Source organism: Tachyglossus aculeatus, chromosome 7 (genome assembly GCF_015852505.1).
Source record: "Tachyglossus aculeatus isolate mTacAcu1 chromosome 7, mTacAcu1.pri, whole genome shotgun sequence".
In the NCBI taxonomy this organism is placed as follows: domain Eukaryota; kingdom Metazoa; phylum Chordata; class Mammalia; order Monotremata; family Tachyglossidae; genus Tachyglossus; species Tachyglossus aculeatus.
This window is the reverse complement of record NC_052072.1, coordinates 12,335,636-12,353,830: the sequence shown is the minus strand read 5'-3', so window position 1 is coordinate 12,353,830 and position 18,195 is coordinate 12,335,636. Positions and strand designations below refer to the sequence as shown.

Here is an 18,195-nt window from a genome sequence, read left to right as displayed (position 1 = left end):
GTCCAGAGAGGTGCTCATTAAATACTACTGATGGATTCTTTTCTGAGCAGAAACCAGAGACCTTGGAGGATGAAAGAACTGAAAGTTCAAGGAACTTTCCGAGCAGGAAATAGAAACTCTTTCAGAGAAACTAAAGGAAAAAAAAATCCAAACAAGCCAGTTTTGTCTCTACATACAGTTCTGGGATCAAAACAGAGGACTGACTCTGATAAGAGTTTCTGAACTTTCAGAAGTACACTGAACCAAATGAACCGTCACATCATTTCTATGAATTACGGAGCGGAACTATTTGTTTGGTTTCAGTTCAAGCAGATGATTGGAAAAGCTGATCAAAGAAATGATGGGATCTGACACTGGGCACAGTGTGCTGCTTACTTCTGGGGTTCAGCAGTTGAGATCTAGCTTTGAGGTGTGCTACTGTGGTTTCTTCCCCTCTCGCCATAAAACCTGAAAAATGCAATAGGCGAAGGATCTTTCCAGGCTTGTGGTATATCCAGAATTCGGAGAGGTAATTTTTTTTTGATTTGACCGTAAAGTACTAAAAGTCAAAAGAAGTGGAGCAGTGGAGTTGGGTTTGTTTTAAAATTTCCCAGGAAATGGTTCCTCACAATTACCCAGCTTCTTCTCATCTTTATTCATGAATTCCTACCCCACCCCTTTGAGATAGAACTTTGTCATTACAAGAATCCCCTTTTCAAGATTGCTAACCTAAGACCTAGAGAGGTCAAGTGATTTACTTGAAAGCCTCAAACAAGTTAGTGGCTCCACTGAGATGAAGAATAACAAATACCAGAGAGAGAGAGAGAGATTGAGAGAGAGAGAGAGGCTGAGAGATTGCTTCTGGAGAAAAGTACTAAAAATAACAAAGGATCAGGGAGACTTATGAGAAAATGATTGTAATAATAACATTAGTAATACTTGTTATATGCTTATTGTGTGCCAAGCACTGTACTGAACTTTAGAATAGATACAATACCGTCAGGTTGAACACAATCCCTGTCCATCACTCTCCAATAAATGTGAAGCAGATATGAGGTTGACAACTTTAAAATTCCCAGTGTGAATGTCTGGGGTACTCGTTCTCCATAAACACAACAGATTAGACTGAAAACTTTTTCATGCATTCATTCAGTTGTATTTATTGAGTGCTTACTGTGTGCAAAGCACTGTACTAAGCTCTTGGGAAAGTACAATACAACAATAAACAGTTATATGCCCTGCCGAAGGTGTGCTTACACTGTTTTGTTGTACTCTCCCAAGTGCTTAGTACAGTGCCCCACACACTTCAGTCTATACTTCACTCTGCTGCCCAGATCATCTTTGCGCAAAAACGCTCTGGGCATGTTACTCCCCTCCTCAAAAATCTCCAGTGGCTACCAATCAATCTGCGCATCAGGCAGAAACTCCTCACCCTGGGCTTCAAGGCTGTCCATCACCTCGCCCCCTCCTACCTCACCTCCCTTCTGTCCTTCTCCAGCCCAGCCCGCACCCTCCGCTCCTCTGCCACTAACCTCCTCACTATGCCTCGTTCTCGCCTGTCCCGCCGTCGACCCCCGGCCCACGTCCTCCCCCTGGCCTGGAATGCCCTCCCTCCACACATCCACCAAGCTAGCTCCCTTCCTCCCTTCAAAGCCTTACTGAGAGCTCACCTCCTCCAAGAGGCCTTCCCAGACTGAGCCCCCTTTTTCCTCTCCTCCTCCCCATCCCCCTGCCCTACCTCCTTCCCCTCCCACAGCACTTGTATATATATTTGTACAGATTTATTACTCTGTTTTATTTGTACATATTTACTACTCTATTTGTTTTGTTAATGATGTGCATATAGCTTTAATTCTATTTGTTCTGACAATTTTGACACCTGTCTACATGTTTTGTTTTGTTGTCTGTCTCCTCCTTCTAGACTGTGAGCCTGTTGTTGGGTAGGGACCGTCTCTATATATTGCCGACTTGTACCTCCCAAGTGCTTAGTACAGTGCTCTGCACACAGTAGTCACTCAATAAATATGATTGAATGAATGAATGATATCTGCTCAATCAATACAATTGATTGATTGAAGAATTGAGTTACTTTTGTGTTTGGATATTTTTGGACTCGGCCTCTGTAGGACTTTGGAGAACTCAAAGTGATTAGTTTTTCTTAAACTGTCCTTGGTAATCGCGTTATAGATTAAGTGTTTTCTAGGTGTCCAACACTGGGGAAGATACAAGATAATAATATCTGGCACAGTCCCACATGGTGCTCACAGTCTAAGAAGGAGGCAGAGCAAATATTGAATCCTCATTTTCTAAATGAGGAAACTGAGGTACAGAGATTCCAAGTCTCACAGCAGGCCAGTAGTGGAGCTGGGGTTAGAATCCAAGTCTCCTTTTAATGGTACTTGTTGAGCACTTACTATCTGCAGGTACTGTGCTAACTGCTGGGGTAGATAGAATCAGTGCATGGTTCTAATCCCGACTCTGCCACTTGTCAGCTGTGTGACTTTGAGCAAGTCACTTAACTTCTCTGTGCCTCAGCTCCCTCATCTGTAAAGTGGGGATGAAGACTGTGAGCCCCACGTGGGACAACCTTGATTACCTTGTATCCCCACAGCGCTTGTTACAGTGCTTGGCACATAGTAAGCGCTTAACAAATACCAACATTATTATTATATAAGATAATCGGGTTGGGCTCTGTCCCTGTCTCTCATGGGGTTCCAGGTCTAATTAGGAGGGAGTAGGATTTAATCCCCATTTTACAGATGAGGAAACTAAGGCACAGAGAAGTTAAGTAACGTGCCCAAGATTACACAGCAGACAAGTGGCAGAGCTGGGATTAGAACTCAGGTCCTCTGACTCTTAGGCCTGCCTCCTCACTCCAAGATCCTTGCTCTTTTCAAAAGGCCACAGTGCCTCCGTCCCAGAAGCTAGTAAGGGAAGGGCAGGAGGATCAATTCCACATACAGGATTTAACTTGGGGATGAAGCACCCCTTTTGGCATCCCATGGCAATACCCAAAGAAAATCTCATGGGCGAATATAGGCTTCCAAGGGATTTTACTGTAGTGCCTGGGTGTGAACACTGGGGCACACTCTCTCACCTTTATCTTAATTATTATTTATCATTATAATTAATTATTTTTTATTATTATTATTATGGTATTTGTTAAGCACTTACTATGTTCCAAGCACTGTTCTAAGCACTGGAGTAGATACAGTTAATCAGGTTGCCCCACATGGGGCGCACAGTCTTAATCCCCATTTTTACAGATGAGGAAACTGAGGCCCAGAGAAGTTAAGTGACTTGCCCAAGGTTACACAGCAAACAAGTGAAGGAATCGGGGTTAGAATCCATGTCCTCTGACTCCCAAGCCCGGGCTCTTTCCACTAAGCCATGCTGCTTCTCTATGGTATTTGTTAAGAGCTTACTGTGTGCCAAGCACGGTTCTAAGCACTGGGTAATACAAGGTACAAGATAATCAGGTTGTCCCACGTGGGGCTCACAGATTTAATCCCCATTTTACAGATGAGGGAAATGAGGCCCAGAGAATTGAAGTGATTTGCCCAAAGTCACACAGCAGCCAAGTGGCGGGGCTGGGATTAGAACCCACAACCTCGGACTCCCAAGCCCAGGCTCTTGTCAGTAGGCCATGCTGCTTCCCTTAAGTTGTGAGCTTCTTTAGGGAAAGAAAACATGCCTAATTACCAGCTCCGTATACTTTCTCAGTGCTCTGCACACAGCGCATTGCGCATGGTGAGTGCTTTATAAATACTATTACTGCTACTAAATGCCACTGAATCAACTAGATGACGTTTCTCAGAGGTGCAGACAGTCTGATCCTACAGTCTCTCGGGAGGAGAAGCTTCTAGGGGCAATTTGGGTCTCCACTGGCCCCAATTGATCAGTCGGTCAGATTCTGCTTCCCCCTGTGACTTGTCCCTCTCCCCCAAACTGCCTTCTCCAGCCCCTCATTTAGCTAGTGAAAGATGTGAGTGTGGGGGACTAAGTAGCAGTCTGATGGCGGGGGTGGGGGGGCTCTCTCTAGGGGCCCTAGGTAACTCACTCAGCACTGCTAATTGATTATTAAAGGCAGCAGTGGCTAAATGTTGAAGTCTATTGCTACATTAACTGTGGATTACTACAGTGAAATTCAATAGGGAAATTCAATTCCTTTTGATTTTTATTTATGAACACTCGGTTGGGTGTATTTCACGTGTGGAACCTCCCTCCCTCCACAAACTGGCTATTGTTGGCCAACTATTGCACACCGGTGACTGCAGATCAGTTATTAGAGCTTCTGCGTGTGGTTAGAGCTTGGCACGATATAGGTCGGCCCATCTGCTTACGGAGCAGTTACAGTCTTTCTTCTCTTCAGTGCTACTCTCCCCACTTCTACTTAGTCCCCGTTTGAGCTGCGGGATTTCTAAATCCCGCTCCACCTTGGGTTCCACCCGACACCTAAAGTCTCCTGGAATTCAACTCGCAGCCAGCTAAGGAAACAGTTTTCCGGTAAATGCTCAGGCGATCTGTTGACCCATTTCCCAAGTGCTTTATTCAGGCGCTGCGCACAGTAAGCGCTCCTTAATTTCAACTGATCAATTGATTTCCCGTGTATTAAGACTCATCATGTGTTAGCCCCTGAGCTCAAGGAGATTTCCATCACTGCTAAGAAGTAACGTGGCCTAGTGGCATGGACCTGGGAATCGTAGCACCTGGGTTCTAATCCTGACTCTGCCACTTGTCTGCTGTGTGACCTTGGGCTAGTCACTTAACTTCTCTGTTCCTCAGTTACCTCATCTATAAAATAGGGACTAAGAGCTTAATAAATACCATAATTATTATTGTTATAGGGAGTAAGATTGTGATCCTTATGTGGGACAGGTACTGTGTGCAACCTCCAAATATTTTGTATCTACTCCCTACCACCCAGCACAAGGGTAGAGTGCTTGGCTCATAATTAGTGCTTAACAAATACTGTAAAAAAAGAAAGCCAACAGAAATATCTACTTTAACTTTTGATAACAAATTATATATTTTTAAAGAACTGATTGAAGCCAGAGTGATGGCATGATTGGTGATTTAGGGATCTAGCATTGTCATCCAACCACTGTACATTTAATATGGGTGTTCTTCCTGGAGGAGGGGGCAGTCAAGTGAGTTCTGAATGAAAGGGGGAGATGGTGAGGGAAATGAGATGTCCCAGGCTTATAATAATAATAATTATGGTATTTGTTAAGCACTTACAATGTGCCAGGCACCGTACTATGGCCCTGGGGGAAAGCATAGAGGCCAGAATGGGTCGACGAAACATTGCAGAATAGGAAAGATGATGGGAAATGAAATCATAATGGCAATCATAATAATAATAATTGTGGTATTTGTTAAATGCTTACTATGTCCCAGGCACTGTACTAAGCACTGGGTAGATTTAAGGTGATTAGGTTGGACACAGTTCCTATCCCCACATGGGGCCCACAGTCTTAATCCCCATTATGCAGGGAAGGTAACTGAGGCACCTAGAAGTGAAGTGACTTGCCTGAGGTCACACAGCAGATAAGTGGTCGTGCCCGGGGTTAGGTCTTTCAGACTCCCATGCCCGTGCTCTATCCATTTGGCCACACTGCTTCTCTAAATAGCCAAGCAAACATTTGGAGGGAATTGCAACCCAGAATGAGCCTCTTGGATTCGGTTTGGATAGGGAAAGCCAAATAATGCAGGGTCGCAAACCAGGAGGTTGAAAGTTTGGGGGTGAATGACATGTTCAAAGTGATCTATAACTTTGGTTAGGTTAATTGAGACGTTTTGGATGGAGGCAGAGAGGTTGGAGATACAGTATATAAGATGGAGAGTGATGTGGTAATGGCCAAAGCCCGGAAAGGAGATTTAGGGATTGGAACAAAGAGTGAGAGAATTTTGGCAATGATGTAGAGGGAGCCTGGTCAGATTGTGGTGATATATTCAGTGTTCTTGGGGGATTGGGAAGGTGATGATAGGACAGTGAGGTGGAAATCTTAGAGAGCTAGAAAGAACATGGTGGTCTAATGGTAGTAAAGGAATTTCTTGAGCAATGGGTGCAGTGAACTCCACTTGGAAAAGCACAGCAGAAGCCCAAGTCCCAAGGAGTTTTCACTCCAATGGGGAGTTGACAGATTGGAAAAGACCAAATGTTTACATATAGGATTATCGGACCAGTAAGTGGATGGAAAGATAGAAATAAGAATCATTTATTTATGCTATTTCACCTTACCTCAAAATGTCACAGAGCTGATTGATCCAACTCTGGTTCTTCTTTACAAAAAATTTAGAAGGCTGAATGCTTATCTTTCGGATGTCAGAAAAGTATATGAATATTTTTCTGATTGAAATCTGCCATGGCAGAACAGGATCACGTAGCTAGGACATCTGATTGAAAACGTGCTGGGATTTTGTCCGGTTTAAGCAATCAAAGAGTGAATCATTTTGCAATTTGGCCTAAACATTTCCCTGTTGCAGCCTGAAATTTAATCAAGATAGAATGGATTGAGATGAAAGAAATATAAATGGAAAAGTCAAGGCCGTTTCTTTTAAAGACGTTGAGTGGGCCGATTCAAAACTTTTAAAGATCTCAGTTCCTTCCAGAGAATGTAATTCCGTGATGTTCCCAAATCCCAAGAGCCAAGAAGCAGCGTGGCATGGTGGATAGAGCATGGGACTGGGAGTCAGAAGGTCATGGGTTCTAATCCCAGCTCCGCCACATGCCTGCTGTGTGACCTTGGGCAAGTCATTCCACTTGTGGATTAGTGGAAAGACCACAGCTTGGAAGTCAGAGGACGTGGGTTCTAATCCCAGCTCCGCCACTTGTCTGCTGTGTGACCTTGGGCAAGCCTCTTAACTTCTCTAAGCCTCAGTTACCTCATCTGTAAAATGAGGATTAAGGCTGTGATTACCTTGTATCTATGCCAGTGCTTCGAACAGTGCTTGACATATTGCAAGCGTTTAACAAATACCATCATTATTATTATTTTTATTCTCTGTGCCTCAGCTACCTCATATGTAAAATGGGGATTGAGGCTGTGAGCCCCCTGTGGGACATGGACTGTGTCCAACCCAATTTGCTTGTACCCACCCCAGCGCTTAGTACGGTGCCCGGCACATAGTAAGCGTTTAACAAATACCATAATTATTATTAAGAAGGTGGAGGGTCAGAGAAACTGAGTTCTATCCCTGACCAGGAAGAGCTAAAGCTTTAGGTTTAATTGGCCCTTGCTTCACCAGACCAGGAAACCATGCTGGAAACGATTTTACAATGTGACGGCAGACTCAAACTGTTGTGACAGAGACATCCCCACATGAGAACATCCACCCTGTTGCAACAATGTTTTGAAATCAAGCAGGCTATTCGAGGGAGGCTTTAGTATGGGGGTTGCCTCGTAGAGAACCCCGCATTAAGGAACTCTCACGTTGTCTCACATCATCCTCCTCACACTTGCACGACTGTGTTGCCATTTCTTCCGGCCCCCCAGGATCAATCAATCAATCAATCAATCGTATTTATTGAGCGCTTACTGTGTGCAGAGCACTGTACTAAGCGCTTGGGAAGTACAAATTGGCAACACATAGAGACAGTCCCTACCCAACAGTGGGCTCACAGTCTAAAAGGGGGAGACAGAGAACAAAACCAAACATACCAACAAAATAAAATAAATAGGATAGAAATGTACAAGTAAAATAAATAAATAAATAAATAAATAGAGTAATAAATATGTGCAACCATATATACATATATACAGGTGCTGTGGGGAAGGGAAGGAGGTAAGATGGGGGGATGGAGAGGGGGGCGAGGGGGAGAGGAAGGAAGGGGCTCAGTCTGGGAAGGCCTCCTAGAGGAGGTGATCCTGTTCTGGAACTCCCTCCCCCAGCATTCCAGCCCGGATGTGGAGTGAAAACACGTTGTATGTGTCCCCACTCCTCCAGAATCTCCACTTGTTGCCCATCCACCTCTGCATCAATCAGAAGCTCTTTACTGTAGGCTTTCAAGACACTCAATCTCCTCCTGTCTTACCTCACTACTATCCTCCTACATCCCAGCCTGCGCACTTCACTCCTCTAATGTCAATCTACTCACTCTACCTCTATCTCCTCTATCTCTCTGTCGACTTCTTGCCCACATCCTGCTTCTGGCCTGGAACGCCCTCCCTCTTCATATCCAACAGACAATCACTCTCCCCACTTTCAAAGCCTTATTAAAAGCACATCTCTTCCAAGAGCCCCATTTCCTCTTCTCCCACTCCCTTCTGCATCACCCTTGCACTTGGATTTGCACCCTTTTTTCAACCCTCCCTCAGCCCCACAGCACTTATGATAATAATAATAATGATGATGGTATTTGTTAAGCGCTTACTATGTGCCGAGCAGTGTTCTAAGCGCTGAGGTAGATACAAGGTTAACAGGTTGTCCCACGTGGAGCTCCCAGTCTTAATCCCCATTTTACAGATGAGGGAACTGAGGCCCAGAGAAATTAAATGACTTGCCCAAAGTCACGCAGCTGACAAGTGGAGGAGCCAGGATTCGAACCCATGACTTCTGATTCCCAAGCCCAGGCTCTTTCCACTAAGCCACACTGCTTCACTTATGTACGTAAGCCTAATTTATATTAATGTCTGCCTCCTGGTCTAGACTGTAAACTCAATGTGGGCAGGGAACGTGTCTACCTATTCTGTTATAGTATGCTTTCCCAAGCGCTTAGATGAGTGGTCTGTGCAAAGTAAACTGTCAATACATACGATTGATTGATTGATTGAACTGAGCTTTTGAAAAGAATGCTGACCAAAATAATCTGGCCCCATTCTTATTGAGCAGGGATGCTGAACAAAATTAAAAAATGGATTCTGAAAACCCGTGGCAGAGGTCAAGTCTAGATTTGATTGAGCTCCAGAGTAAAGTCAGGAGAGGGTCCGGTTCCCAGCAATGTTAGCATGGCCTATTGGGAAGTAGTGTCGCCTAGTGAAAGAGCCCAGTCCTGGAAGTGCTCTGCCACTACCTACTCTGCAACCTTGGGCAAATCATTTAACTGGGTCTCAGTTTCCTCATCTGTAAAATGGGGATGAAACACCTGTGAGCCCCATGTGGGATATGGACTATGTCCCGCTTGATTATCTTTTATATGTCTCAGAATATATACAGTGCTTGGCACATAGTAAGCACTTAATAAATACCATTATTATTCTCATCATTATTATTATGTATTATTGTCAGTGGGCTGCAGAGGAAGTGGACAGATGTTTATTTTTGTTTAGCCAGTTTCTGGACCCTTTGGAGTTTAGCTCCATTCTCATTCCGCCCCAGAGAAGAGGTGTAGGTAGAACTTCCCCTTAGACACCCTCCCTTTTTTTAAATTTTCTTTGTATGTGTTAAGCACTTACTGTGTGCCAGGCATTGTGTATACCCAGTGCTGGGTTAGATACAGGATAATCAGGTTAGACACACGCACAGGGCTCCCTGTCTTAATCCCCATTTCACAGATGAGGGAACTGAGGCACAGAGAAGTAAAGTGACTTGTCCAGTGTCACACAGCCAACAAATGGCAGAGCCGGGATTAGAACCCAGGTCCTTCTGACTCCTAGGCCTGTGCTCTATCCACTAGGCCATGCTGCTTCTTAGCTTACCCGCTTTTGGAACATTTTAGTGCCTAACCTGGGTCAGAGAGAATGAGCTCACCCCTCTTCCTGCCTCAGCTCCATTGCTGGGCTACTGGGTGGCCCTGGGAAAATAACTGGTTCTCTCTCCGCCTTTCTTTCATCCTCCGCCCTGGGCTGTGGTGCCAACAAGCAGGACTGGTAATTGCAGAATATAGAAATCACACATGCTCTGGCCATCCAGAGTTTATACCTTAAAGGGGGTTTTGGATTCAGTCGATCAGTGGTATTTATTGAACACCTGCTCTGTGCAGAACACTGGACTAAGCACTTGATAGAGTCCAATTGAGTAAGTAGACGTTATTCCGGCCCTCGGTGAGTCTGCAGTCTACCGCGTGCAGAGCACTGAACTGAGGGCTTGGGAAAGTCCAATCGAGGAAGACGACATGATCCCTTCCCTGCAGGAGTTTACAATCTACAGTGCACAGAGCACTAGATTGAGCAGTTGGGGAGAGTACAGTCGAGTAAGTAGACACAGTCTCTGTCTTCAAGAATAATAATAATAATAATAGTATTTGTTAAGCACTTACTATGTGAAAAGCACTGTTCTAAGCGCTGGGGAAGTTACAGGGTGATCAGGTTGTTCCACGGGCGGCTCACAGTTTTAATCCCCATTTTACAGATGAGGGAACTGAGGCACAGAGAAGTTAAGTGACTTGTCCAAAGTCATCTTTTACTCTACCATGTGCAGATCACTGGACTGAGCGCTTGACCTCAAAGAGCCCTCCAGTTGTCTCCATCTCCCTCCTGCCATTTCTCTCCAAGCACCTTGAGTGAGTTGTGTACACCCACCACCTCCATTCCCTCTCCTCCAGTTCTCTCCTTGACCCTCTCCCATCTGGCTTCTGACTTCTATGCTGTTCCAAGCACTTATCCTATCCCACCTTGACCTTAACCTCCTTACTGGCCTCCGTACCTTCTAACTCTCCCCACTCCAGTCCTTCCTTCACTCCATTGCCTGTATCATTTTTTTATGGTATTTGTTAAGCATTTATTACAGGTCAGCGCCGTTCTAAGTGCTGGGATAGATACAAGTTAATTGGGCCAGATACAGTCCCTATCCCACACGGGGCTCACAGTCAAGAAGGAGAGAAAACAGGGATTTGATTCTCGTTTTGCCGTTGGGAGAAACTGAGTCACAGAGTAGTTAAGTGACATGCCCAACGTAACACAGCAGGCAAGAGGCAGAGTTGGGATTAGAACCCAGGTCTTCTGGCTCCTAGGCTACAGTTCATTATTATGGTTTATATGGTTTGAGAAGCAGCGTGGCTCAGTGGAAAGAGCACGGGCTTTGGAGTCAGAGGCCATGGGTTAAAATCCCGACTCTGCCAGCTGTCGGCAGTGTGAATTTGGGCAAGTCACTTGACTTCTCTGTGCCTCAGTTCCCTCATCTGTAAAATGGGGATTGACTGTGAGCCCCCTGTGGGACAACCTGATCACCTTGTAACCTCCCCAGTGCTTAGAACAGTGCTCTGCACATAGTAAGCACTTAATAAATGCCTTCATTATTATAATTATTATCCACTTGGCCACCCTGCCTTCCAAAAAAATTAACATTCAAAACTCCAATGGTTGCCCATCCACTTCTGCATGAAACAGAAACCCCTTACCATTGGCATTAAAGCACTTAGTTCACCCTCTCCAACCTTACCATACTGGTTTCCTAGTAGAACTCACCCCACAACTACCTCGATCTCATCTATCTGGCTATTGACACCATACCCAAATCCTCCCTCTAGGGTGGAACGCCTTCCCCCTACAAATACGACAGACTGCCACTCTCTCCACCTTCAAAGCCTTACTAAAATCACATCTCCAGGAGGTCTTCCCCAACGCATTGCCTTTATTTCCTCTTCCTTCTGCCTTTGCTCTTAGCTCTGTACCCTTTGTACACCCGCTATTCACCACCCCACAGCACTTACATACATATGCATAATTTATTTTAATGTCTGTCTCCCCAACTAGATTGTAAATTCCAGCTGTCATACTTTCCCAAGCACTTGGTGCCATGCTGTGCACACAGTAAGCGCTCAATAAATGCTGTTGCTTTCTTGCTTGATCGATGAAGAGTCGAGCACACTAAATGATCTCTGCCCTCAAAGAGCTTACAATCTACCATGTTCAGAGCATTGGACAGAGTGTGTGGGAGAGTCCAGTAAAGTAAGTGGACTTACTTTTGGAGGAAGGAACGCCTCTTGCAATCCTGAAGGCCAGAGGTAGTAGCAGGCCACCATCCTACTTCCCATCGCTTCCTCCTGCTCCTTCCCACAGCCAGATGAACGGTGTTTTGGGTTTTTTTTTTCTTTTTAATGGTATTTGTTGAGCACTTATTATGTGCCAGGCACTGTACGCATTGCTGGGGTTGGTGAAAGCTAATCAGTTTGGACAGTCCACGTCCCACTGGGGCTCATAATCTTAGTCTCCATTTTACAGATGAGGTGACTGAGGCACAGAGAAGTGAAGTTACCTGCCCTAGCTCACACAGAAGACAAGTGGCTGAGTCAGAATTAGAATCCAGATCTTCCCCTCCGGGCTGTACTGTACTGACCCTCCCAAGCACTTAGTACAGTGCTCAATAAATACGACGGACTGATTCTGACTCTTAGGCCCGTGCTGTATCCACTAGGCCACGTTGCTTCTCGTTCTTGTCCTCTGATAGTTATTTCTCTTCCTCCCCTCCCTCTCCGCTGCAGACGTGCCTCGAACTGGAACGCTACCTGCAGACGGAGCCCAGGCGGATCTCAGAGACCTTTGGCGAAGACTTGGACTGTTTCCTCCACGCCTCCCCGTCCCCGGGCATCGAAGAGAGCATCCGCAGGCTGGACCCCCTCCTGCTCCCCATGGAGGCGGCCGCCTGCGACAAGGGCGCGGCCATGGACCTGCTGCTCTCCCGTGACAAGCTACTGTCCGAGACCTGCCTCAGCCTGCAGCCGGCCGGCTCCGCCTTAGAGGCCTACACGGCGGTCAACCAGGCCCAGCTCAACGCAGTGACCTCACTCACACCCCCTTCCTCGCCCGAGCTCAGCCGGCACCTGGTCAAAACCTCCCAGACTCTCTCGGCCGTGGACGGCACGGTGATGTTGAAACTGGTGGCCAAGAAGGCGGCGCTCGGCTCGGTCAAGGTGGGTGGGATGGCCGCGGCCGCGGCGGTCGGAGCGATGAAGGGCGGACTGAGCGACGGCGAGCAGGGAGGGGCGGCGGCGGAGGCGTCCCCGGAAAACAAGAAGAGGGTTCATCGCTGTCAGTTTAATGGCTGCCGGAAAGTTTATACAAAAAGCTCCCACTTAAAGGCTCACCAGAGGACTCATACAGGTATTGGCACGAGTCGGAATAGGCCGGCGTTTTCTCCCCTCCACGCTCTGCTCTCTGAGGCCCGCCGCTGGCCGCACAGTTCCTCAGAGGGATGGAGGGGGAGGGCATGGGGAGAGAGGCCTTGCTTGGGGGTTGTGGATAGGCAGGACAGCTCACTGATCCCACCTGTTCTTCAGTTGACTTCCACCCTTCTAGCACCCTGTGGGAGACAACTGGGGATTTTACCGGGGTCCATTTCTGTGAACTTCTCTCTTGGAAGTGGGCAGTTATGCAGGCTCTCCTTAAAGGCCTCCCAAGACCGATCTGGCTATCTGGCTTACTGACGTGTTTGATCCCTAGCCCTGGTCGTCTTAGAGTCTCTCTCATAGATATTTTTTTACAGCTCATGGGATAGCTGAAGTTTTGGAGTCTGAGCTTTTCAAATACAACAAACGGTCTCTGGTCTCCAAAAGGTCTCAGGATGGAGCTTCTGAAGGGCTGAGAGGTTCTTTTAATGTGTGGCAGTGTGGTTCACTTAAAAATGAAAATCCCAATCTGGACCACCCGGATTTATTGAGTATAATTGGATTTCAATCAACGGTTAACTGAAAATTCAGATAATTGATTCCCAGGCATGTGAGTTTATTGTATAGATCCAGGTGCAAAGGTGGATTGTAAGTCATTTCATTAAGACTGGGTTTGATGTGGCATAATGGGGGGCGGGGAGTGGAAATTCCGTGAATTTATTACCCGCAACTTTATTGAGTCGACCAACGCTTCAGCACTCCCAAGTCACTGGCAGCCCTGTTTTTTAACCCTTGACAGGGGGCTTTCAGAGTACATTGGATGCTATCCTCTAAATAATCGATGTCTTTTTTACATTGTTCTCGGGAACCCACTTTGCTGAGGAATGACAGGGTAGCCTTTTAGTGAGTTTGTCTAGTGTTACCGTTCGATTGCTAGTTTGTTAGGTTCGCAACGGGTGTGTGGTTTCGGATGACTGTACATTTACCTCAGAATTCTTTTGTTCAGATTCCTAGAAATGGCTTCCTAGAAGCTCGATCTCTTTGGTCGGTTACAGAAGGCTGGCTTTGGAAGCCTCGTCGAGCCAGGAAAGGGAGTTTAATGTAAAAATTCACTGTTTACAGAAAGCCAGAAACTTGTTTTTTTGTTTTGTTTTCTGTCCTGGATACCGGAGTGTTATGTTGAGTGATCTAGGTGTCACCCAGGTCTGAATTAATCAGTCCTTGCCCAGATTTATAATCTAAATGGCCAGGTGGGATTGAAAAACAAACAAAGGAACGGGTGAGAACCCAGAGAGGAGAGAAACAGTTAACTGCAACTGAAAATGTGCCTGCTATTGCTTGCCTGTGAGGTGTCTTGTGGGGTTTACTCAGAAGATGTGCCTTGTGATGAGCAGAATGGTTTCCTGGCAAATGGAATGGAATGAGCCTTTTAAATGAGCCTTTTGAGAATCCAGATGACGGGACCACGTTGTTTCTCGAGGCAGTGTATTGATTGTGACCTTTGGATCCGTGGTGTAGGAGAATGGGTTTGGATCAAGCCGCATCTGACGCTGTGCCTCTGCCCAGCAGAAGAGTTCGGCATATGCCCTGGTAAATCAGAACCGTCATTGCCCATAAGGCTCACTGTCGGTGCAAGGTTTCTCATGGCGATCCCCTTCACCTGCTGAGCATCCTACCCATTAGGCCGACCTTCACGATCAGCGGCCAAGTAGCTATTTAAGCTACTAGACATTGGAATTGGAGCTGTCCTACAGCTTTCTCCACAAGAAAGACTTGCTAGCCAAGATTTCCCTCTGACCTGCAGCAATTCTGGATGAGAGGTGTCTTTTGCTCATAGGTGAATTTCTCCTTAAAGCCGGCGATCAAAATAATGGTAAAACATCTCCGGGCTTCCCCATTTGGCGGAAATAAGGAACAGGATGAAGAATGACAAAGATAGTTGGGCTGTGAGTGTATGCGTGTGTGTGTGTATGTGTAATTCTGGAATGCACACAGTTCTTCCAGAACAAGTTTTTGCACCACATTTTGGGTAAGATGCAACAGCAGAATTAGGAAGCGTTTTTCGACAACCCTTGGGCTTGCATACAACACACTGCGGTCTTGGAAGAAATGGTTGTTGTGGGGGTGCAGAGGGAAGAAAATAACTTTACCTTAATTTAGGTTCGAGGAGAACAGGGTGCATGTGATTTTGGAGCTGATTTTTCAGGTCAGTAAGAGGAACTTAAAGATGACCAGGCTGACTGGAGAAAAATGGTGGAGGTCCTCATGCGTGGCACGGGGGAAATCCTGGCATTTGTTGGAAAGAGCTCCTGTCCCCTCCCCAGTCCCAGAGAGGATGCCAAAGAGAAAGACATTGAGCTAACTCCATTTCGCTTTGAAGTGCCATTCTTGAGGACTGGCTCCAAGGATAGCATGCTGCTTGTAATGAATCAGGATGGTCAGTGAATCAATCAATCAGTTAATGATATTTATTGAACCTTTACTGTGGGCAGAACACTATACCAAGTGCTTGGGAGAGTACAATATAACAGAGTTGGTAATAATAATAATAATAATAATGATGGCATTTATTAAGCGCTTAGTATGTGCAACGCACTGTTCTAAGCACTGGAGAGGTTACAAGGTGATCAGGTTGTCCCACAGGGGGCTCACAGTCTTCATCCCCATTTTACAGATGAGGAAACTGAGGCACAGAGAAGTTAAGTGGCTTTCCCAAAGTCACACAGCTGACAATTGGCAGAGCTGGGCTTTGAACCCATGACCTCTGACTCCAAAGCCCATGCTCTTTCCACTGAGCCACGCTGCTTCTTCCTCCAGACTACATGGTAGACACATTCCCTGCACACAACAAGGTCTGTTATCTGCTTTTGTACCGACAGTTTGGTTTTCAGATGACCTGACTCTGCTTCATTAATTTTCAGCTTACTTAGACTCCAGGCCTGGAAATATGAAGTTCCTAGGTTCTAGTCCCAGCTCTACCATTAATGGCTCTACCATTAAGACTGTGAGCCCACTGCTGGGTAGGGACTGTCTCTATATGTTGCCAACTTGTACTTCCCAAGTGCTTAGTACAGTGCTTTGCACACAGTAAGTGCTCAATAAATATGATTGATTGATTGATTGATTAAGAGAAGCAGCATGGCTCAGTGGAAAGAGCCCGGCCTTGGGAGTCAGAGCTCGTGGTTTCTAATCCTGGCTGCGCCACTTGTCAGCTGTGTGACTTGGGGCCAGTCACTTCACTTCTCTGTGCCTCAGTTACCTCATCTGTAAAATGGGGATTAAGACTGTGAGCCCCATGTGGGACAACCTGATTACCTTGTATCTATCCCAGTGCTTAGAACAGTGCTTGGCACATTGTAAGTGCTTAACAAATACCATATTATTATTATTATTATTACCACTTGTCTGCTGTGGGTCCTTGGACAAGTCATTTCACTTCTCTGGGCCTCAGTTACCTCATCTGTAAAATGGGGATTTAAAACTGTGAGCCCTGTGTGGGACAACCTGATTACCTTGTATCTATCCCAGTACTTAGAACAGTGCTTGGCACATTGTAAGTGCTTAACAAATACCATATTATTATTATTATTATTACTACTTGTCTGCTGTGGGACCTTGGACAAGTCACTTCACTTCTCTGGGCCTCAGTTACCTCATCTGTAAAATGGTGATTGAGACTATGAGCCCCACATGGGACGGGGACTGTGTCCAACTAGATTTATTTGTATCCACCAGCACTTGGTACAGTGCCCGGCATATAGTAAGCATTTAACAAATAGCCCAATTATTATTATTTGTTATTATTATGAGGACTGTGGGTTTGGGAAGAGGTTTAATCTGAGGGTCCTTAGAAATTGTGTGGGATTTTCTCTCACTGAGCATTCACCCTAGATTAAAGCAGGCCTGGACTGCCCGAACCTGCAGAGTTTTCAAGTGGCATGTTTTGGGAATAATAATAATTCTGGTGTTTATTAAGCACTTACTATGTCCCTGTCCCTCACAGGGCTCACAGTCCTAATCCCCATTTTCTAGATGAGGTAACTGAGACACAGGGAAGTGAAGTGAAGTGCCCTAGGTCACACAGCAGACTTGTGGCATAGCTGGAATTAGAACCCAGGTCCCTCTGAGTCCCAGGGACTCATCTTATCCAGCTTAATCGATAGAGGGAATCCAACAGGTGCCATTCTGACCACTCAAAGCCTTTTCTCGCCCAGCCTTCTCCATGCCTCTCCCCTGTTTCCTCCCTTCCTTCCTCACATTTGGGTCCGAGTAATTAAACCTTATTTGGACATGAGATGGAGAGTCAGGCAGGTCACCGCAAGCCAGTGGTAAAGATGTGGTTGATGATATAAGCTAGCAAGTGGCCCCCTGAATTTTTATTTGCATGTGGGGATAATGCTGGGCTTCGTCTTCAGGAATAAAAAAAAAAAAACCCAAGAGAAGACACAGGAAGTTATTGCCCGTGTTCTCCGTGTGGCCGTTTGCCTGGGAACCATCCCCGGGGGGAACCTTTGGAAGGCAAAATAGGTGTCTGTGCAAGAGAGAATTAATTTGGGCTAAATGGATGGGAATGAGAAATATTTATTTGGAGCTGGTGTGAATGGGGCACAGGGGGGAACTGGAAAGAAAGGTGATAATTTATGGGGTGTAGATGAACTAAGAATAATCGAGGAGGCGTGAATGATGAAATTAAATGGGATCCAAACAGAGAAGGGTAATGAAAGAGTCGATGTTCGTGGGAGGGGAAAGAAAGGGAGGGGAGGGGAGGCAAAGCTACAGTGTAAGCCTGCCGGAGCTGGTGAGCGGTGGGAAAGAGAGCTGCTCACTGTCCAGATATTTAGAGGCAAAGCGGGGTGACCAATTGAAAAGAGCATGGGTCTGGAATTCAAAATTCCTGGCTTCTAATCCCAGCTTTGCCAGTTGCCTGCTGTGTGACTTTGGACAAGTCACTTCAGTTTAATGTGTCTCAATTTCCTTATCTATAAAATGGGGATTCAATACCTCTTCTCCCTCCTACTTAGACTGCGAGCCCTGAAAGGAACTGGAGCTATGTCTGATTTGATTAGTATATCTACCCCAGTGCTTAGTACGCTCTTGGGCCCATAGTCAGCCCTTAACAAATACCAGGATTAGGAACGCCCTCCCTCTTCATTTCCAACAGATGATCACTCTCCCCGCCTTCAAAGACTTACTGAAGGCACATCTCCTTCAGGAGGCTTCCCCGACTA

The 18,195-nt window shown here is 46.0% G+C and overlaps 1 protein-coding gene across 2 annotated transcripts in view; it reads left to right on the top strand.

Annotated features, from left to right (window-relative positions):
• Nucleotides 1-18,195, top strand: part of KLF7 (Kruppel like factor 7) — a 136,967-nt gene that overhangs the window by 48,589 nt on the left and 70,183 nt on the right. For both annotated transcript variants that reach the window (XM_038749181.1, XM_038749182.1), the window contains exon 2: nt 12,344-12,962. In XM_038749181.1, the coding sequence (XP_038605109.1) occupies nt 12,344-12,962 (619 nt within the window). The remainder of the gene's footprint in view (nt 1-12,343; nt 12,963-18,195) is intronic.